The sequence below is a fragment of the Akebia trifoliata genome, chromosome 16 (genome assembly GCF_017979445.1).
Source record: "Akebia trifoliata isolate Shusen 1 chromosome 16, ASM1797944v1, whole genome shotgun sequence".
Classification (NCBI taxonomy): Eukaryota; Viridiplantae; Streptophyta; class Magnoliopsida; order Ranunculales; family Lardizabalaceae; genus Akebia; species Akebia trifoliata.
In genome coordinates this window covers 6,546,066-6,569,256 of record NC_141390.1, presented here as the reverse complement: position 1 = coordinate 6,569,256, position 23,191 = coordinate 6,546,066, and the positions used below count along the sequence as shown (strand labels likewise).

At 35.3% G+C, this 23,191-nt stretch overlaps 1 protein-coding gene across 2 annotated transcripts; it reads left to right on the top strand.

Annotated features, from left to right (window-relative positions):
• Positions 1 to 694: 694 nt before the first annotated feature.
• LOC147382447 (alpha/beta-Hydrolases superfamily protein) lies at positions 695 to 22,609 on the top strand. 2 transcript variants are annotated; one of them, XM_086429182.1, is made up of 14 exons: positions 695 to 1,011; positions 1,106 to 1,160; positions 1,551 to 1,606; positions 4,312 to 4,412; positions 4,600 to 4,669; positions 10,519 to 10,588; positions 10,904 to 10,960; positions 11,051 to 11,118; positions 11,255 to 11,335; positions 11,935 to 12,012; positions 12,134 to 12,289; positions 15,905 to 16,024; positions 21,660 to 21,812; positions 22,197 to 22,609. In XM_086429182.1, the coding sequence occupies exons 1-14, from the start codon at positions 844 to 846 to the stop codon at positions 22,278 to 22,280; spliced, it is 1,317 nt and encodes a 438-aa protein (XP_086285308.1). In that variant the 5' UTR covers positions 695 to 843; the 3' UTR covers positions 22,281 to 22,609. The 2 variants fall into 2 exon arrangements, with proteins under 2 accessions (XP_086285308.1, XP_086285309.1); XM_086429183.1 differs by lacking the exon at positions 15,905 to 16,024 and having other exon boundaries at positions 697 to 1,011.
• Positions 22,610 to 23,191: the final 582 nt, after the last annotated feature.

Here is a 23,191-nt window from a genome sequence, read left to right as displayed (position 1 = left end):
GGGGCTTATGCTTAGCCATGGATTTAGGAGATCTTATCTTCTATTTTTTTAGTTTTATTTTTAATTATTTTTAACTTGAAAATATCTATTTTAATAAAAATAAAAATAAAAATGAAAATACTTCCTAAATATTCTAATGTGTACAAGACGTATAGGTTCAGGTTTTTTCTGTGTGTTATTATATAAAAAAATAAAAATTTGGGAATCTTCAATCTTTGTGGGGTCTTAGGTGACTACTTAAATGACTTAATGCTTAAGTCAGTCTTGAATGTAGGAGACACATTACACGTGAGGGGGAGTGTCAGGGATAATCCCACATTGTCAGGTATCATGACCTTAGGCTGTATATGAACCTGAGGCAATCCTTACCTTACAAGCTGATTTTGTGAGGCTAAGTTAGGCACACGGGTATTCTACATGTAAAAGTCACGATTACACTTCAAAAACATATTTGGGGAAATAGAATGAACAATGTACCTCAGCCCGAGTTTGGGCATACGTGTCACACTTTTTTTTTTTTTTTTTTTGAAAAATCCCTTCAACTTATAAGGTTGAGAGATTCTATTGTGACACCAACTTTTGCTAATGACACCCCAATTCATATTTAAATCATCATAAAAAAGTACCCATCTTGGGGTGGCGTCAGCAAAAGTTAGTGTGGCAATAGATGCCCTGTGAAAAGAAAGGAAACATTGAAATTTGGAAAACAGTTGAGAACCAGAGAAACCCTATCGTTAAAAAACGGTTAGAAAACCTAACGCTAACTGTAACCATGAAGTCCATTTTCAGTTTCAACAACTTTGTTAATCTCTGGAATTCGAAGAGCTCCTCACACACTCTTTCATGGCGATCCAAGCTACCATCTCTTTTCTTCCATCTCAGCCGTCTCAATTCCTTTTCGGTTCTCGTTTCGCGCGTCCATCACTTTATCCGAAGCTCAACTCCACAGGAAGCAATCTCGAGAGGAATAAGTTCAATATCTGTCCCAGATCGAGTCGCGATGGCGATGAGGTATTAATCAATAGATTTAGTTCTACTCGAATATATGGATTTCTCGGAAACCGAAATTCGATCAAATTTAGTTCTCTGATACTTCAATTTGCAGGAATTTCTTATCGATGCCCCTGTTTCTATCGGTGATGGATTTTCTTTTAGTGGAGGTGAGCTTCTGATATACATATGTTTCTGGAAGGACACTCCAAAGTCCAAACCTCTTTACTGGAGTGGCGCGGTTTTCTTTCTTTCTTTTGTTTATTTATTTTTTTAATATGTAGAGGTAAATTACTTTGAGAAATTTTATGTAAGGTTCATGTCATGCATAAATTTTTTATATTAAAAAAAAAAAAAAATTCAACCGAGGAAAAACAATAAATAAAACTAAGCCTCTCTTGACGACATGTTTAGGATCCTGTCTAGAAAACCCATTTTATAAATAAGATGTTTTTGTTTTTTTTTTTTTTTAAACTTAAATTCACAACATTTTCATTGTGAAATTTGCTCAGATCCCCCCCCCCCCCCCCTTTTTAAATTCTTGTTGTTATTGTGGACAGGAAAGTATTCAGAAGGGCCTAGTCAATCTGATGAATGGTTTCGGCAAGGAAAGATAGTGAGTGTTATTCTTAGAGCTGTGCTATAGTAGACCTGAGTTCCACAACTCACAACAAGGAGTGTGGTCCCCTTAGTTGTTCTTTCAATTCAGTTGTGTTTTATTGTAATTTTCCTCAATTATTACTGCTTTAGAAACCAAGAATGCTAATTTTCTTTAAGGAAACTTAGAGGCATCATGGTCATTTTGCACCTAAATGATGTTCATCTAGAAGACAATACCCGGCCCCGCACTTCCAAGAATTTTCTTTTTGTCGTTTAAAGGTTTATGTGCCGAACCTTTGATGTTAATAGAATAGTTGAATAAGCAAGATAATCAAGAAGTTGTAAAGTGAAGTGAAGCGAGAATTATTTCATGCTTCAGGTGGTGTTGGGATCTGACTAACTTGAATTTAATTGTGGAAGGATAGCCCACCTAACAATTGATGGGAAAAAATAGAACAAATAAAAGTTGATCGTTAATCAATCAATGTGAAAATCCAAAAAGAAACTTCTTTGGAATTGAAATTGTTTTGAAAATAACGGCCATTGGTTGACTGTCTGATCCCTAAGGTTTGGAAATTAGGGTTGAAATGTTCTTTAGTTTAGCTTTGTTTGGTAGATGGTGATTGAGAAACTTAAATGCTTCTAATGAACTTTGGATTGAAATCATTGGGAGTAAATATGATGCAAAAAATCACACAAACTTCATTGGAGATTGAAATCTCGTAGTTTGGGCATTTAGGATTGTAGGAAAATTGAGTTTAACAATACTTTCAAAGGGTAAGGAATCTTGTGGAAATTTACAAAAAGCTGCTTTGGGAGGCTAGTCTTGTTTCTCCTTACCCATTATTATTTAGCAGCACATCGAATTAGAGAGACAAGGTTCATGGTTATGATGAATTTGTGAGGATGATAATTCTCCATGTTCTTGTTTCTCCTTACCCATTATTGTTTAGGTCGAATCATAGAGACAAGGTTCATGGTTATGATGAATTTGGGAGGATGATAATTCTCCATGTGTTCTTGTTTCTCCTTACCGATTAGACAAGGTTCATGGTTATGATGAATTTGGGAGGATGATAATTCTTCATGTTGATTGAGAAAATTTAGTCACTAGGGAAAAGATTTTGTACATTTACCGTGAAATAATTTTACCTTAATTTCCTTCTTCAATTCCACACCTCTGTACCTCTTTTGCAATGTATCAAATACAGAGTTTTCTCGTGGATCCACCACCTTCATGTGGTTTACTTGCATTTCAAAGAAATATTCTCATTATAAATCAATTGGTATAAAAAGAATATAGCCCTGAATTTTTATTTTTTTAATTTTTTTGTGTCATTCTCATCATGTACAAACACCTATCCATGGTGCTAGATAATAAAGGATCCATAACTTCTTTGATCATTTATGATAAAATGCCAAATTTTTAATTTTTTCCTTGAAGGGCTCCATTGTAAATTTCTTTTTTATTTTATGGTTTTGAGCAGGTTCTTCAAAAGAATTATTTGCCATATCTTCCCGATGATTTTTTTTCAGTGTACTGTATGAAGCATAGAGTCAGACTCATCTTAAAGCCTACATCCTAGTTGCATATACTCATACGATGGGTGAACTTATTATGTTTCCACATGATGGTTTTTGACACACAACGGATATGGTGTTGCGTTGTCGGTTTATTTTCCCACGTCATATTGTGCTTGAATCCTAAGTTCTTCCCTTTTTAGTGACTACACTGTTATGGAAATATAACTTTACATCTATGCACGTACTTATCATGAGATACATGTATAATCCATTGTTTGTCCCTTCTATGTAACTTAGGCATGGGCACAAGTATATTATCAAACTTTGCCAGAAAGGATTGGCTACAGAAACCTCTGCTGATCCAATACACCAACATACTTCTACAGTTTATTCAATATTTGAAAGATTGCTTATATTAGCATTGAAGTTTTAGAATCACCCGAGCAGTATGTATAGTCATAGCTGAAAACAATATGCTTGTTGTGTGTCATAAGTGACTGTGACACTACCAGGTTTTCAAAAAATCATTTAAATACTAAAAGAAAAAAAATGTTATCAAAAAATTTAATGTCCTTGTTACGAGATCCCATTATTATAACCTTATAACATGCAGATACAGTTATAGTAAGAAAAATGTGCTGCCACATATGACATATTGTACTTTCATGCTCGTCAATCAAAAGTGAAAATCCGTACCTGTGCTGGATTTAAATCATCATCCTTAACTTTCTAATGTAGTTTGTAGGTGCAAATGGATCTGTATGAGATGAAAGAGACTCCGCAAACATTCTTTCTCTTTCCTTGTATGCATCTCTTAATATTTGTTATATCCTTCTAGAAGGTGGCATGTGCAAACGCACATCTCTGAAGGACTTATTTGTAATTTAAAATAATAATTAATGGGTTGTTTTGAAGATTACATAATAAAAAATATATTTTTGCAATTTTGAAAACTAATCAACGTGATTTTAGGGATATGGGATTGCAATTTTCTTATTTTTTGACCAAAATGACCCTGATTATATTACGTTCAAATGTTATGATCGGGGCATTTTTGGAATCCAAAGTTTGGTTTTGAACCCCTTCTACACCGCCTTCTGTCATTATAATAGTAAATATGTATGATAACTTGCATAAGCAAGTTTAATTTATTTATAAATACGAAAAAATTTAATCTTTGTTCTCCTTGATGTTTAGGTGAAAGCTCATCCTGTTCTTGGCACTGGTGAGAAAGCAAAAGACCCAATTTTCGGACTTACAATGAGTGCCAGTTCTCAAGCTTCAGCTGATGTTTTCAGGTGAATTAAGGAGTCTTATGGATTAGAAGACTACCCAACTTATTTGGAGTAAAACTCAGGAACTTACAAGCTAGGAGTGTTTGTATTTATTAGTCTTAGGTTGCCATGCTGTACAGAGTATGAAAATGGATGATTTGCAGGGTTTACCAATTGAAACATGCTCTATATCCATGCTGTTGTGCAATAGATGGTTTTGCGTTGAAAGTGGAAGTGCTGCTAATCCTTCGGTTATTTTAATACATGGTTTCCCTTCGCAGGTGAGGATTTTCCATGAGTGGTTATAGTTTCTTACATAATATAGAGGAATTTCTCTATATGCTCTTGTCTTCATTGTAGGTAGTTTCCTGAAGATTGCCACTTTAATTTTACCAAGCACAGGAATTTGTTATTGTTACAATTCTATTACTTGCATTGACACTAGATATGAGGCTATTCATCATCCCTTGATTGAACAATCCTTCTTTGTGGTGTAGTTTTTACTTATGTGTTACTAAAATAACTTACAAATTATGGATGACCGAATGAACTGACAGGTCAAGCCAGGTTGAAGCTTAGAATTTTTGTTTTATGAAATATATCTTTTAAATGAAATTCTAAACAGCAGAATTTCTTTCTTAAGAAAGTTTTTTTTGGGGATATGAGTTGCGCATCCCTAGGAAAATCTGAACAATGTAGTCACACAAAAACAATATGTATTTTCGGATGATTAGAAGTGTACCAATTGATAGAAGGAGCTTCACCTTTTAAGTACGCAACAATAACAGCCATGGAAGAACTTCTCATTCATTCTATATGCGTGTGTATAGTAGTTATGAGATGTATAGTGTGTTATTGTAATCTTTGGCTTTAGTGTTAATGTAAGATTAGTAGAGCACATTACTCTTAACTAATACATTCACAGAAAACCAATTAGCAAGGGCGTGCCTCGGCCATCACATTTTAATTGCTTAAAACATATTTTTTATTCCAAAAATTAATCATTGTTTTGATAAGTGTCGGTTTCATTTTGCTTTTTCTATTGAAGTATGGGCTCATATGAAAATGATATTTTAGCACATTAAAATGACAAAAAGGACTTTGTTTTAAAAGAATTGAAGTTGTTTTCCCTTGATGCTCATCATCTTTGAAACCACTTCTCCTTTTCTCTTTCTTTCTCTAATGGACAATTAAGCCAATGCTTTTCTCTTCCATGACCTATGAGACTCTCTATTGTGGATCTTATTCTTTTTTAAGGAGAAGGAAGTGAACTAGAAGATTTTTATATGTTTTTCTTCAGAAATCATGTATCCTTTCTTTGTGAAAGACTAATACTACTAGCTGAATGTACAACCTCAATACTCAAAAAGTATCTTAGCTTACCAAAATCCTTAGTATGAAACTTTTGTTGTAAAAATGACTTTAACTTCTCAATCCCAACATCACTCCCTATCAATACAATATCATCCACATATGCAACTAGAAGAACATACCCACTAGTGGAGTGGGAATGAAAAACGGAGTGGTCTGTCTAACACTTGGACATCCCAAACTCAAGAACCGCATTGTTGAATTTTCCAAACTATGCTCGGGGGAACTGTTTCAAACCATAAAACGCCTTTTTGAGCTTACATACTTTACCAACCTCCCCCTGAGCAACAAACCCAAGTGATTGCTCCATATACACCTCTTCCTGCAAATCACCATGTAAAAGAGCATTTTTCACATTAAGTTGGTACAAGGACCACCCTGACATAATAATTAAAGAGATAATAACACGAACGGAAGCAAGCTTAGCCACTGGGGCAAAAGTTTTAGCATTAAACTACATAGAATTACATTATATGAAAAATAAACACGATGATATTTACTTAACTAACACTCTTCACAATCAAATAAAGACTCACTACTCAAACTAAGAATTAAACTACATAGAATTTGAGAAGACGGGTGACCGAGCCTGAAACGCCACTGAAAAGAGCTGGAAGATGAATGAAGTGTTGTACTAGCAGGAGCATGATCTAGATAAATATAGAACACGCCTACTTTATGCCACCAATCGTCTTCTTCATCTTTAGATCTTGAAAAACACAATGGTCGGGGAAAAAGGTTACTGAGCATTGTAATTTCTTTGTCAGTTGACTAACAGATAAAAGGCTTAAAGGAAATTTAGGTACATAGAACACTGAAGACAAAGAAAGCTCAGGATGGGGTTGAGATGTACCGAACCAACAACTTTAAATATGAACCATTAGCCAATTTAACATTTGGATAGATAGAGGAACGAAAAGAAGACAACAAACTAGAGTTACCTATCATATGGTCTGATGCACCAGAGTCAATGATCCAAGGACTAGATGTGGACAGTAAACAAGTGAGTGCCATACCTATTTGGACTAAAATAACAGTGGAGGAAAAAGGTTGAGTAGATCTAGCAATGAGTTTTTCACTCTTCCCTGGAAAGAATAATGGACTCATTCTCTACAAGTTGATCAAAAGTAGTAGAAATAAATGTATGATTTGAATCTTCAACTAATAATGAAACTTGATGAGAAGTGGGTTTGTCATGTAAATCCCCGCACTAGTCTATTGTATGTCCATCAAGGCCACAATGAGTACACTTACGGGTTCTATGGCCTCCACTACGGTTTCCCCCTTGAATCTCTACCACCACTAATACAAAACGCAACCGATGAGACTTACTACAATTTTATTTCGCCAGTGGCGAAATCTTCCTAGCTGAGGAAATTTGATGGGGACATCAAATCTTGAAGAGTAGATTTTAGTTTTTATTTAGATTTTTGTTTTAAGACTTTAATTTTATATTTTTTGGGTTTATTTTCATGTTTTATTGGCCCATGGCTTGAGTATAATATTTTGGGCAATTTAGTAACTTTAGTTTGTCTTTTATTTAAGTTAAAAATTAGGAGAGAGAAAATTACGAAAATTAGATTTCTTTATTTGGTATTTTAGTTTTACTAGGATTCTTGATTTATTTTCTTTATATAGACTGTATTAAGATTTTTTTTATTAATGAACAATGATGATGAATAAAGGAAAATGTTGAGTTTGATCTTACCAACAATGGGCGTGGTGTGAGGCCATTTTAGAGAAAGTCCACATAATATTCTTTTCTTTTGATCTTTATTTTTCTTTTTTATTCTTTTTTTTTTTCTTGATTTTCTTTTAGTTCCTTGTTCTTGATTTTTGAAATCCCTTTCTTGATTCTTGAAACCTACAAACCTCAACCCTTAATCCTTTCTCCATTCTCTTATCCTTTAATCATTACCCTATAAACCTTAACCTTTAACCCTTTTAATCTATTCCATCGTAATTGCGAGAAAAAGAAAATAATTTTTGGTTTTACCCTATCTTAGCCCAAATCCTTAACTCAATCCTAAATCAAATTTCCTAAACCCCTCTATTTTCTTATCTTCTCTCATCGTCCTGCATCGACCACCCTTACCACCTTTACCACCACGACCATGGTTTCCATGATCACCAGTAACCATTAAAGCTGATTGATCACCACTAATATTGCTAATGTCTGATAATGTGGCTCTTTGAAGTTGAGAGAAAATATTTGTGTGAGATGGAAGATCTTGACTACCCAGGATCTGAGATCTAACTGTCTCGTACTCTGGTTGGAGAGAAGAGAGGAATCAAATGACATCCATATTTTCCTTCTGTTTTTTGCATCATGTGGATATCACTAGTAATAAGTTGGTATTGGTTAAGTTCTTTACGCATTCTCATCATAGAGGCAAAAACTTGCTCTATGGTCTTGTCATCTTCTACAGAGAAAAATACTCGTGTGAGCTCATAAATCCAGATGATGTTATTTGATCTAGAATACATGTGTTTCATCCGTTCCCATACATATTTTGCAGTGTCAAGGAACATAAAGTGTGCATTGATTTGCGGTTCCATATTGTTCTATAGCCATGTCACAATCTGAGCATCTTCTTGCTCCTACACATCTATCACATTCGGATCTTTGGAAGTAGGCTTATTTGTCAGCAAGTGACTGCGTTTTCCCTTTGCCTTCAAAAACACTTCTACTGCTTTAGACCACTAAATGTAATTGCTCCCATTAAATCTGATGGAAGTCATTTGAAGCCCCACAAGATCTTGAGAAATCCCCATATTCGTTTTCTACTCTATAAATCAACCACGAGAATACGGTAAAATTGCTCTACAATTTTTCGATGCTTCCCACACAAATTTTTTAAGTCCGTTGCGAGTGGGATTCAGGGGTTTTCAAATATTTGTGACTAATTTTCTACTGTCAAAACATCTCCCCGTCATGGATTCCTTATAGCCAAGATCTGCGGGAAATGTCCAAAAAACTAGAGAGAAATCTCTCATAGTGAAATTGCACCACCCAAAAAATTGCAGAAAAATCTCTTGATGAAATTGCACAGACCAGAATAAATTGAGGAACTGATTTTAGGGCTAGAAAGAACTCAGACACTACTACGAATACCTTTCACCACACCAAAGAGCCACAAAACTTACCCGAAAAAAGAAACCAATATCAATCATTAAAAAAAACTTCTTAGATCTACTCACATAAGGATCTACGCTCTACCACAATTGTACCTCCACATGGAGGATTAAATACGAACTCTTCGTTAACCTTTAATCAAGAAGAATTTGATTTTCCTACAAATCAACCGAGAAACATAAAAATAAGGGAAAAAAAAAAAGATTCGATCTCTTAGGATGTGCTTTGATTCCATGTAGATTAAGAGTTTGTGAAGGAGAATAGAAGAAGATATTGGAGAAACGTCGGAGGAGTCAAATTGACTCCAACCCTAGCCGCACAATGTATTATATATCATAACTAAAATAACAAAAGAAGGAAAAGACAATACTACCCCTACTAATAATAACTTATTACACCTAACACATCCAAAAAACCGAAAAACATATTCCAGTCAAATGAATCCTTTGAAAACACTTTCTAAAGCAATCATTTTCTTCAAAAATATTTTCCTACGAACCAAACACAGTGATGGGAATACATCATCTAGGACTAGCCTAAATATAAAACCTTGTGAGAATTATTGCATTGGGGCAAGTTGGCAGTTCTAAAAACAGGAAATGATTTTGAAGCATAATTACTAACGGAGTATATGGTCCTTGAAATATTAGAATGTTGGAACAAGATTTTCAGACAAATGCAACAAGCCTTCAATGATACTATTAGGCTAGAGGGACTCCCTCAATGCTAGTATGTGTTGTTGTAGGATGGCACTTATGGAATACTGTTGGTTTCATAGTAGATGGTTGGATATCCTTCTCATCAAGGGGCTTGTAAGTGAGTAATATCATAAACTTGGGATTGAAACCCGCCTTTACAAAGCCTTTTTACCCATCCAAAAGGTAAAAATCCTTTTACAATGCCTATGGTTTGGATCTCTCAATTTATTTGTTAGGCTAACAATTTCATGGATAATTTTTGGTGAAATATGGGATTGAGGCAATAACCGGTGCACCAAATCCCCAAGCTGTGAATTCAATTTTCCTTTAACAATTCTAATAATTATCTTGTCATTACTTGCTGCTTTCTTTTAGTTATGCTTTCCCCATTTCCAATTCAACTCCTCTTGGAACTTAGATTAATGTACTAGTATTGGTGCTGCTACCTATACTGCTTATGCTGTTCTTGTTATTGTTATTATAGAAAATTAAAGTTTTTCTCCATGTACAAGTTATCTAATCATTGGAAAGAGCATCTGCTTGATTTCGATGAAAGGGTTTCATAAGGGGTTTTTAGTCTGAAGGCTTTAGATTAACATTCTTTTCAAAAGTGGGTTGGTTTTAAGTGGGACTAGAGTATTAATTTCCTTTCTCGTTTGTTCATTTTACATAAATATATCTTACTAATGATTTCAAGGGTCTTTCTTTTTCTTGAACCACACAAATCACCTATTAGAATTTCTCAAATGGATTTTTAATTTGAAAGGAGTCGTTCTTGTTATAGTTTACGTTCTTATTTTCATCTATATTCAAGGTAAATTAGTTAGAGATGGAAGGTTGAAGTTCTGTTTTTCTTGGGTTTGATGGAGGTGAATGAAGAAACTCCCTTTTGTTAATATGTGTGTTCCATGTGATCTTTTAATAGGCATATTCTTATCGCAAAGTTCTACCTATACTCTCGAAAGATCATCATACCATCACTTTTGATTGGTTAGGTAAGCTCAACCAGTCATTCATACAATGATGTATAGTCATAAAATCCTAATATTATGGGTCTTGTTGTGAACTATACTTCATTTCTTTACTATCTTGATTATTATAAATCAAAAGTAATGGTTATTTGCCAGTTTTAGTTGGTTTATAATTGTATGGATATATTTTTCCTTCAGATTTTTTTGCCTTATTTTGGTGGTGACGTAAGTTATTTAAATAGATACTTTTCCCTTCATGTGAATTATATCTTATGTTTGTGTGCTTCACGATCTATATGATTACTAGCTGATAGAGAATTTCACTTAATTCTCATTCAGGTTTCGGATTTTCAGATAAGCCTCAACCAAGATATGGTTTTGACTACACTTTGGATGGTAATTTTACTTTAGTGTACGAGAACATCGATCTAATTTCTCCATATATCTGAATTTTCTTTTGGATACACTTTTTGTTATGGCCTACAGAATATGTGTCATCCTTGGAATCTCTTATTAATGAGCTTCCCCTGGATAAGGTTTCCCTTGTTGTTCAGGTATATTGCAGCTATTGCTGAATGTGAGAACTTGTAAGATGCATGTTTCTAGCTGCCTTAGTATGTGACGTAGAATTGAAAACAAGCAACTTCTCTTATGCTATAAGGAACTTTTACTTGTAAAATAATTTTTCAGGGCTACTTTGCTCCAGTTGTTATCAAATATGCTAGCAATCATCAAGAAAAGCTGAATGATCTTATACTTTTAAATCCTCCGGTAAGGATTGTCAAATTACCGATCATATATGCATATCTGCCATTTATTCTATTTTATTGATTATTCCATATTGAAAAACATCCCACGAAACAAAATTTTGGTAGTTTATATTTTGTGTCTAGAAGATTGATGCTCACCAAGGTTATCAAAAAAAAAAAGATTGATGCTTACCAAGTTTTAGAGGATGCACATTTATGCCAGGAAGTTAAAAAAAGGAGAATTACCAAAAAGGCATAGTAAAATTGAAAAATTATTAGAGCAGCACACTATTCATTTTATTTCCAAAAATGATAAATTACCATTTTCGGAATAATTTTTTTTTCCCTATTCTAGAAAATAGTAAATACTTTCCGAGTTTTAGTTTCAGTAAAACAGTTAAGAAAAGTTTTGTTTTATAAAATAGTGATTTTTTCCCCACTTCAACGAAAATATTTTAATTCTGAAATGGAAAATTACCGATTTTGGAAAAAAATGAGCAGTGTGCCATTTTGGTAATTTTTCAAATTTCGTTGCATGTTTTGGTAAATCACCCTTAAAAAAATGTGTAAGAAATCGATCTTTAAGAATGAATACTAACGTTTCTTATGTTTACTTTAAAGTTGACGGACAACCATGCAAAACTCCCATCAGCCTTGTCCATATTTAGCAACTTTTTGCTCGGTGAAATTTTTTCACAGGTTAGAAGACTTTTTACATGTTTATGATCTGTATTTTGGTTGGTTGTTCATACTTCATGACTGAAAAATTAAGTAACTTGGTCAATATTTGATGATTTTGTGTTGCTTCCCAACACTTTAGGATCCTCTCAGGGCCAGTGATAAAACCTTGACCAGCTGTGGGCCTTACAAAATGAAGGAGGAAGATGCGATGGTTTATAGAAGGCCTTACCTCACATCTGGTTCTTCAGGCTTTGCATTAAATGCATTAAGTAGGTCCATGAAGAGGGAACTGAAGGTGAACTTTTCTTTTCACATGCTTTGCTGAACTGCGAGTGGTTTACTTCAAACTTTGACAAGAATTAATTAATTTTATTTTCTGGATTTCTGCACTATCATGTGAAGTGGGATTCACAACTATTATTTTGTAGTCAAAGTCCACTTTTTTCTTCTCTATTGTACCCTGCTTGATTAGAAATGTTACCCATACATAACTATGCTTATCTTTATTTACTCAAAAAACATTTTAGGTATTTAGTATATTTTCTCTGTTTACAACTAACTTGATGCTTCTTTAGTAGTCTCCACTTTTTTTTCTAGATTTTTCAAATGTTCATAACTTAGTGTCCACGGCTCAGTTTGTAACAAAAACTGTATCCCAGCTCTTCTCATTTATATCCATTAGTAACTATTTTTATTTAAGTACAAAAGTAATATCTATTATTTTCCCCAAAAATCTTCTATTATTATTGAAAAATCAACTTTATAACATAACAATAAATGAAATACGACAGTTATTCCCAGTACTCATTTAAATTTTCAAATAAAATATTATTATCTTATATATAGATATAAAATCCCTCAAGTAATGCCATTACTTTAGGAGTATGTGCATCACATGTGCACTTCCCTAATGAAAATAAGTAGAGCCTTGTAGAATTAAGATTGAACTTTCCTTAGTTTTATAGGACTCCAACAATTTTCAAACATCGAGTTAGTTACCTTTATATACTTGTATTTTGAGAAGTTAAAAATTTTATTGAAAAGGAAGATAAGAGGGTAAAGGTGACCCCCCAAGAATACAGAAGAAACTTATCAAACAAGAGCACAAAAACAGTCCCCTCTAGTCAGCCTCTAAATTACAAATATCATCCCACCTTACAACAACATTGTAAGTTTGTTTATCAAAATCCATGAGTGGATTAGGTATGTTCCTGTATTTATAATATTCAATGCAATTGGGGTGTATCGAAGTCCAAAGCTTGAAGGTTGTAAAGCTTCTCCTTAAAAAGTTACATTTATTGGAGATCCAGGCAATTTAAGTAATAAGGTAAGGGATGTGTGAGTGTCCAAAAATAATTAATCCAAAATTGGAGATTCACAAAAGGTTGGGCGACCAACATAGGTCCAGTCGACCGAACTCGAGGAACACTTTTTCGCACTTCTTCATATGGCAGCAAGTTGGTCGACCTAGCTTTTTTTCTTCATGGGGCGACTGAGTATTTCTCGGTCGACCAGCCCCGCAAAGTACAAATTTTTACACTTCTTCATAGGTCACCCTGTTAACAGTGATAGTTTTATGTTTATATGTTTATTTATTTAGTTTTTTATGTTTAGTCATGTTCATTTCCTTTTTTTTTCTTTTCTTATTTATTTGTGTAATTATATAAACAAGTTACAAGGAAAAATAAACAAGTTAATTTTTTCCAAAATTTCTTTTCTTCTCTTTCTCTCTATCTCCTCTAAAACCCTAAATAAGTTTCTACATGGTATCAGAGCGGGCCTTTCTGTCTTCCATGTCACCCAATTCATATCTCTACGTCCTTTGTCCCAGTCCAGCTCACACATGCGGGAGTGTGTTGAGTTTAGTTCCACATTGGACATTCATTGCCTTGTCTCCCTCCTTATAAGCTTTGCTGATGACCGAGAAGATTGAAGAGTCCCCACCATTCTAGGGTTGTCGCCCACCTCCATAGGTGCCACCAAAAGCATAGTCACCAAAGTCACCAACTTTTTCGAAAAATCGTGTTTAAATCACGATTTTAAAGACTGGCAGTTAAATCACGACTTTTTGAAAAAGTCTAAATTTAAACGAAAGTCACCATTTAAACAAAAAAATATGTGATTTTTTTTTTCTTTTAGCTGAGCAAACTATTTTAAAACAGTTTTTTTAAAAATCGTTTATTCTTAAGTTTAGAATAGGATTTGATGATATAAATGATAACATCACTTAGTAGAAAAAAATATATTATCTTAACACTATTTCAATTTTTTTTCCAATTTTTTGTTTTTTTCGATTTTTTCCCTTGCCGACTTATTCCCGAGCCCTAACTTGGTGGCTATGACTGAAAGTCATTGCAATTTCCCTAAGTGCTGCCGCAGGCCATCACAACCACCCTAGGTTCTGCCACAGATTACATCAGCCAACCCACCTAGGATCTGCCATAAGTCACCTAGGTTTGCTTCCAATCACTTAGGTCCCTTTTTTCATCAGGAATGCAACGATAGGGTCTTTTCTTAGGTTCTACGTGGTTTGTTAGTGTTTTCGAGTAATTTCTAGTGATCTAGACTCTTCGAAGTCATGTCAGAAGTAACTTTAGGACAGTCAAGTTAGAGATGAAAATCCAAATCACCATAGTCAAACTCGACGGCATAAATTACCTGGAGTGGGCTTAGTCTGAGAAGCTAGGCATCCATGGGAGATAGAAGGCAAGCTATTTGAATGGGAAAGAAAAACAACCTAATATCTCATATCCTAACTACAACCAGTGGGACGCTGAGAACGTCTTAATTATGTCATGTTTGTTGCACCCAATGCAACCTCATATTAATAGAGGATACCTCTTCTTGAAGACCGCACAACAGATTTGAAAATCAATGACTCAAACCTACTCTTAGGCTCAAAATAGTGCGAGAATCTTTCAGTTGGAACAAAATATATCACATCTCAAATAGGGAGAAAACACATTGTCAGGCTACTTTTCTGAATTGCACAGCATGTGGGAAATGCTCGATCATTATTTACCCATCAATTGGGAAAGTCCTAAAGATTGTGCACAGTTCAACAAACATGTTGAGACACATTGTACCTTCTAGTTCCTCACTAATTTGAATCCCGAGCTTGAGATGGTTAGAGTTCAGATTTTGAACAAAGATCCCCTACCTCCTTTGAGCACTGTATTTTCATGTTCAAAGTGAAGAGAATCGACGCTTGGCTATTGGACATCTGGATATTTCTTTGAGTGATAGATCTATCATGGCAGCTAGTAGACTGGGAGACGGACAACAGTGAAGAAGTTTGATAAACCTACTTAGGCATCCAATAGTAAAGAGGGGCCAAAAGTGTGACCACTGTGGCAAATTTGGGCATATTCAAGCGAACTGCTGGGACTTGATAGGTCGCCCTGAATCGTTTCAGCTTAAGAGTTGGTCTTCCTCAGCTAATCATGCTTCTAATGCCGACATGCTAGAAGATATCCCAAGTTCTGAGACACCTTCTCTAGCAGTACATGCATCATTCTCTACAGCGGATATTACTCGTTTGAGAGTTTTATTGGATGGTTCCCATACTACCTCTTCCTTTGCACCCACATATACTCCTGCCATTGCTCATCATGTTTCCTCATCTCACTCCAACTCCTGGATTCTTGATTTAGGAGCTTTAGATAATATGAAAAGTATGTCGTCTTTTTTCCAGTCTTATAGCCTATGTTCAGACAAGGACAAGGTCTGCCTAGCTGATGGTTCCTTATCATCCATAGTCAGTAAAGGAACCATCAAGATTCCTCATAGTTTTCCTTTGTCCTATGTTTTACATGTTCTTAATCTCACTACTAATCTCGCGTCTGTTAGTAGTATTACAAAAAATTTGAATTGTAGTGCTACCTTTTTTCTCTATCATTGTATCTTTCAGGATTTGACAAGGAAGAGGGTAATTGGCAGTGGTCGTGAAGCAAATGACTTGTACCTTGTCAACTTCCCAACGCCTTTGTACATTCCACATGCTTATGCTTCTCAGAATAGTAGTAATAAGGTAGTCAATAAATCTCGAATAATGCGGTGGCATATTTGATTGGGTCATGTTTCTTTTTAGTATTTACAACATCTATTTCCTTCTTTGTTCCAGTCTATGTTATTGTCATAATTATAGTGTGAAGTTTATCAATTGTCAAAACATTGTCATTCCTCTTATCCAACAAGTTTAAATAAAAGGAGTTCATCTTTATTTTTTCTTGTACATTCTGATGTTTGGGGTACATCTCTCATTACTTCTTTGTTGGATTTTTGCTATTTTGTTACCTTCATCGATGACTATAGTAGATGTACATGAGTATACTTAATGAAAGCAAAAGATGATATCTATTCCATATTCTAAGATTTTCATATGATGGTTTTAACGCAATTTGGAGTAAAGATCAAAATACTTCGTTCAAATAAGGGAGGAGAGTATACCTATGGGGGTTTTAAAAAATTTTGTGCTACTCAAGAGATAGAACAACAAATTTCATGTGCTTTTACACCTCAAAAAAATGGTATTGCCGAAAGGAAAAAATCGTCATTCGTTGGAATTAGGAAGAGTTTTGTTGATTTGGATGAACGTTGCTAAGCATTTCTGGTCTGAAGTAGTTTTTACTGCATGTTACATTATCAATCGTACTCCCTCCAACGTCGTAAACTTCCAACCCCCTTTGTTCTTTTCTACTGATTGTCCATTGTTCCTTGTGGTTCCATGAGTCTTGGGGTGTGTATGTTTTGCTCATGTATTCAATCTTGCTCGTACTAAACTTGACCCTTAGGCGTTGAAGTGTGTTTCTTGGTTACTCTAATTCTCAGAAGGATTATAAGTGTTATCATCCACCTACTTGTCATCGATTTGTTACAATGGACATCACATTCTTTGAAGATCAGTGTTACTTTTTTAGCCTTGATTGACAATCCCTTCAGGGGAGTGGTTTCTACCATTTACTAATAATCATAAGTCACTTCCGAAGTCCTTTTTCCTAGTTTCACCACCTTTGCCAATTATTTCCGACTTTACTAGAGAAGTTGAACCAATTATTTCAGTACCTAATCCTAATTGGTTTGGACGCATTTACATCATAAGGGAAAACAAGCCACTGCGGATCCACCATGTGACACCACTGAGGAGCCAAATCCAGTTTCTTCAGAATCTAATATTTCCATTGCTCTTCGGAATGATAAACGTACTTGAACTTCTCACCTTATTTCTCAGTTTGTTTTTTATCATAATGTGTTTCCATCCTATCACTCCTTTGTAATTACTATGTCTTCTATTTCCATTCCATCCAGTGTGAAAGGAGTTCTCTCTAATTCTAAGTGAAAATAGGCTATGGATGAGGAAATACGAGCTTTAACAAAGAATGATACCTAGGAGTTGGTGTCCTTACCACAGGGGAAAAAATCTGTTGGGTGCAAGTGGGTGTTTATAGTGAAGTACATGTCAGATGGATCGATTGACAGGTACAAATCTTGGTTGCGAAGGGCTATGCTCAGACTTACGACATTGACTATCAAGAAATTTTTGTCCCGGTAGCAAAAATGAATTCTATCCATGTCTTTCTCTCTTTGGCAACCAACTTCTCGTGGGAGCTTCACCAACTAGATGTGAAAAATGTCTTCTTGCATGGTGATTTGCAAGAAGTATACATGGATATTCTTCCAGGAGTTCTTTTTTCTAATGTTGATGCGAAAGTATGTCACTTAAAGAAGTCATTATATGCTCTCAAACAATCCCCACACATGTGGTTTGAATGGTTCCGCCTTGTTAAGCAGGATGTGGGTTTAAGCAATGTCAAGCTAATCACACAGTGGACTTCAGACTACATTTCCTATTGTGTATGTCGATGACATTGTCATTACAGGCAATTGACCTATTGAGATCCAAACTTTGAAGCATCTTCTTGGAAATCGCTTTGAAGTAAAAGACCTTGGACTTCTGAGATATTTTTTGGGTATTGGGGTAGTTCGATCCAAGACAGGCATTTTTATCTCACAACAGAAGTATGTGTTAGATCTGCTCTAGGAGGTGTATAAACTTGGGGCTAAACCTATTTATACTCCAATTGAGCCCAATCACTGATTGAGTGACAATGACGGTGAAGCCCTTGAAGATATTAGTCGTTATCAACGTTTGGTAGTTAAATTCATCTACCTATCTCTTACGCAACCCAACATTGCCTATGTCGTAAGTGTTGTTAGCCAATTCATGCATGCCCCTCACACGACACATCTTGATGCTGCCCTACACATCCTTCGAAATCTGGAAGGATGTCTGGGGAAAGGCTCACTATTTCATTCCCATGGTCATATGCGTGTTGCAGCATGGACAGATGCTGATTGGACGGGCTCTATTATTTATTGTTGTTCAACTTCTGGGCATTGTACTATGGTGGGTGGAAATTTGGTTATTTGACACAGTAAGAAATAGTCGGTAGTTGCTCATTTTAGTGTTGAAGCTGAGTTCCGAGCCATGGTTCTTGGCATATGTGAGTTACTTTGATTATGACTATTATTCCGTGAACTTGGTTGTTCACCTCCTATGCCCTTTCAGTTGTAATGTGATAACAAGGCGGCCATTAGCATCACTCATAATCTAGTGCAACATGATCGCACCAAACACATTAAGGTTGACCGTCATTTCATCAGGGAGAAAGTTACTTCCGCTGACATCTGCATCATATTCGTTCTTACCACACAACAGTTAGCCGATGTACTCACTAAAGCCTTGGATCATACTAATTTTGATAGTCTTATGGGCAAGCTGGGCATGTCTGATATCTTTGCTCCAACTTGAGGGGAAGTGTTAACAGTGATAGTTTTATGTTTCTTTATTTAGTTTTTTTTTTTTTTTTTAATGTTTAGTCATGTTCATGACCTTTTCTGTCTTTTCCTATTTATTTGTGTAATTATATAAACAAGTTACAAGGAAAAATAAACAACTTAATTTTTTCCAAAATTTCTTTTCTTCCCTTTCTCTCCATCTTCTCTAAAACCTTAGATAAGTTGCTACAGACCCAGCTTCTTGATTGGTTGACCGAACCTTCTTGGGTCGATTGGGCGGTGTTGTTTCAACAGATTTTGAAGAAGTCTTATTCCATTTTGTGTGAATATTTTGGAAAAATCCTATTCTATTTGAACTGTTTTTTTAGTTTGTTTTTCCGTTTTGAGTGAATATTTTGTAAAAGTCCTATTCCATTTGAATTGTTTTTCTAGTTCGTTTGAATAGGATTTTATCTAAGTTTGTTAGGGGTTCTCTAACCTTATCCCTTGCCTCTATTTAAAGAGTCTTCTACAGAGAAACTCACCAATTCTTCTTTGAGCAAATATTTAAAAGGGGCTAGTTAGATTTTTGTCTCTCCTATTTCTTCACTGGAAAACTTTATCCTGAGAGATCTGTTTTCACCTCCTTATTTATTCACTTGAGATTATGTTGTGAAAGAGGAGATAAATAGCAAAGTTTTTAGATCTACCTTCTATAGGTTTACTTCTCACAACCTACGGTTGTTTTCTTGTTCCAAAAAAGATTCGTAGAGATTTCTTGTTGTGAGATCTCGAATGGCTCCGGTGAAAGTCTCAAGCACTGTGTCGTGACGGCGTGCTAGCCATTCATTGTAAGCAGTTGTAACCCAAAAACATTGAGTAAAGACATTATAATGCGGAATGCAACTGATGATGAAAATTACTACAATTTATTTCCCCAATGGCAAAATCTTCCTTTATCTCCCCTCGTTGTCCTGCATCACATTCAGCTCTAGTTATGAGCTTTATGAGAGTGAAGTAAGGACCGAGGTCACCGAAACATATAAATCTTTGTCTCAATGGATGGTTTTAATGTCTCTAAACTATTATCTTTGTGTGATTTATATCTGTGATTGTTATTCTTGAGTTTATTGATGTTTAGTGTCCTTACATGTTTAAAAGAAATAAAAAGTGGCAAAATATTTTTTTTTTTGAACCTATTCACCCTCCTCTAGGTCTTCATTAGTGTAATAAACAAAGAGCCAAGATTGATAAGAAGAGAACATGCTCATTGAATTGCTTCCCCTCAAAGGTTCGCCTATTTCTTTCCTTCCATAGACCCAACATATGGCAAAAGGTAATAGACTCCACAAAATATGCTTAGAAGCTTGGAAGGAAATGCCCCAATACATCCTTATCTTAAACAACTCCCGAAAACTCTTTGGAAATCACCCAAACAGCCCAAATAGACCAAGAAAGTGAGACCACACTGGTTGAGTAACCACACAATGGATGAGAGCATGATCAGCCGATTCGCCATTCCTCATACACATCAAACAGAAATTTGGAGTTTGGAACCCCCTCAAAAGCAATTTATATATATAGTTACTAGTTTGCTTGTTTTTTTGTTTGTTTTTTTTTTTTTTTTTTTCTAGTCTATGTTATCACTGCTCGATCCTTTTTCCTAAACAGTCTAAACATGGTCAAATGGAAATTTTGAATTATTCTTTGCTACTTCAATTATATACTACATCTGATTAATATGAGCCTATTTATCCTACTGAAATTTCATTGAAATGACATTTAGAAGGGCAGTCGGTCCACGTAACACAAATATTGTCAAGTTCATTGGTGGACTGCAATCTTGTGGTGCTGTAGGTTCATAGGTTTTGTAGGTGTACTTGTATTAAACTTGGGTGGAGGATTCATAGAATGTTTTTGACAGATGAGTTTGAATGTTATCGTTTTGGAAAACTGATGTCAAAAGCTTTCAACACTATATCTAGGTGTTTTGAAAGCACTGATGAGAACTAACTTATCCATTTGGTAAACCTCCAACATTGATGACCAATGACATAATATAACTGTTGCTCATGCAGGGGTGGGTTCAATGGTAGATCCCATGCACTTGGGAGATCTGCTACACCAAATAGTTCATAATTTTTATCAGTCTAAAACATGACCATGGAACTGCTGGTTAGAGGTTATATGAACAAATTGTATTTTAACTATAGGAAACATTTTGGTTATGCCACATTAAATGGTGTGCTGCTTTAGATTTTTCTCACTCCAAGAATATTTTTTTCCTTTCTTTTTTTCTTTTTTCCTTTAAATTTGAGAGCTGCTATTAGCACCCATCCTATATTGTTTAGAATTGTTTATAGAGTCATGCTGGAGTGACATTAAAATTCACATCGTTTCACACATTTCTGACGTGGAGGTGCACACATAACCATAGATGCTTTTCCCTCGTATCTCAACGAAAACAGTATGGTTCTGTACACACATCCACGTCAGCAATGTGTGAAACAATGTGAATTTTAATTTCACTTCATCGTTTTCCTTGTCTATATATGTCCCTTATGCCAAAGTGAGTCCGCTTCAAAATTTCGGTAGAACCCTCCTCTTTGGATTACACATGGTGTCTCCAAGGAGGCATCCCAAATATTAATGAAAAAAGTTGGGGGGGGTGAGAAATAAATAAAGAAAGCCACGTGTAATGTTGCGAAGAGGGTTCTATCGACATTTTGAAGTGGCCTGCCTGCTTCAAAGTCGGACTCAGTGGCAATACTGTTTCGGGAATTATCTACCTTTCCCACAAGTTTTTGATTCAACTCTTTTACTGGAAGAAAACAAGCCATTTTTACCCTGGAAAAATTGAAGAATTTCTAATTGCCTTGACCTTTCAGGCCTATGTTGAATCAATGAGGACGATTCTATCCAGTGACGAATGGAAAGTTCGCACAACTGTATGTTGGGGTCAAAGAGATCGCTGGTTGAGCTATGAGGGTGTTGAAGATTTCTGCAAGGGCTTGAACCATAAACTCGTGGAGCTTCCCACGGTACCTACTATTCATTCTAATTTCCTATACTTAAAACAAGAAAAATACCTTATTTCTGTTTGGATATTGAACTTGGCCTATGAAAGAAAACCAAATGAATTATGATGAATTTCTTCAGAATGATTTAGATGACAGATTTTAGGAGGGAAAACAATTATGAAATGAATCTTTTGTTTTATTGGGTGAGTGAAGCTACTACCTGTGAGAATTTTTTTTTTTTTTTGGGGTGCGGGGTGGGCGAGGGTGGGTGGGTGGGTTGAATTGGATCTATATCTCAAGTATTCAATGTTGCAAACACCATGTTATTTGCTTTTCTTTAAAAAAAAATTTCCAGTTATTAGTTAAGGTTATCGCAAATGTAATTAAAAAGATTGGGGTTTGCAGGCAGGGCATCACGTACAAGAGGATTGCGGTGAAGAACTAGGAAGAATCATTGCTGGCATTATTAGCAAAGGGAATTACATTTGATGTTCTCATGGGATTTCAAAAGGTTAACTTTCAGAAACAAAAAAACAAAAAACAAAAAACAAAAAACAAAAAACAAAATCAAAAACAAAAACAAAACAAAAAAGGGGAAAGGAAGATAATCTAGAAATTTTTATTTAATTTTTTATCTTGTACTTTTGATCAGCTCCGTTTGAGTGACATGGTTTATGTTCCATTTTAGCAGCGTCGTTTTAAGCTTGACGAACGACTAATGATCCATTGGTTCATACTAAACTAGTGTGGGGACTGGCCTTTTGTGTTTGTGTTGTCAGATAGGCATATAAAATTCGTTTTAAATTATAGTCTTGAAAGTTGATATGCGTAATGAAGGGATAAAGTTAATATTACGCTCCATATTTGCAATGTCACCTTGTAACTGGGCCCCAATGAACAAACATGCAACCACCACCAAGAAGAATGGGGAGTAAACCGGTTTGTTCCTTCACATCGCTCTTGGTACATGTTTCAGTTTGCTGCCACTGTCAATATAACCACCAAGAAGGAATATGGGGAGCAATTTATGTGATGGAGCGATGTGGTCTCTAATGTACTCATTATGATGGGGTTGGCCTTGGGAGGGGGAGTGAACTGGTTTGTTATGTCACATTGCCCTTTACACATGTTACAGTTTGTAACCACTGACAATCCCTTTAACATGAACATTTTATGCCATGGAGCTGATGCGGTCTCTAATTTACTCGTAGTGATGGGGCTGGCCTTGTGGGCTAACTATCGGAGGTAATAGTCAGCTCTTATTATATTTTTTTGGTAGAGAAGATGGGAGATGATGTGGGCATGCGTTAGGGATTTGAAACTGGATTTCGAAGATTACACAGATCCACAGTTTGATTTTGATGATTTGGCAGCTCACCAATAAATGTAAATAAAAGCAA

Bases quoted from the DNA above. Each gene is read 5' to 3' on its own strand.
- LOC147382447 (XM_086429182.1), top strand. From the start codon at position 844: ATGGCGATCCAAGCTACCATCTCTTTTCTTCCATCTCAGCCGTCTCAA. The intron at 4,413-4,599 runs GTGAATTAAGGA...GTTGTGCAATAG, and splicing joins GCTTCAGCTGATGTTTTCAG to ATGGTTTTGCGTTGAAAGTG. The intron at 21,813-22,196 runs GTACCTACTATT...TGGGGTTTGCAG, and splicing joins AACTCGTGGAGCTTCCCACG to GCAGGGCATCACGTACAAGA.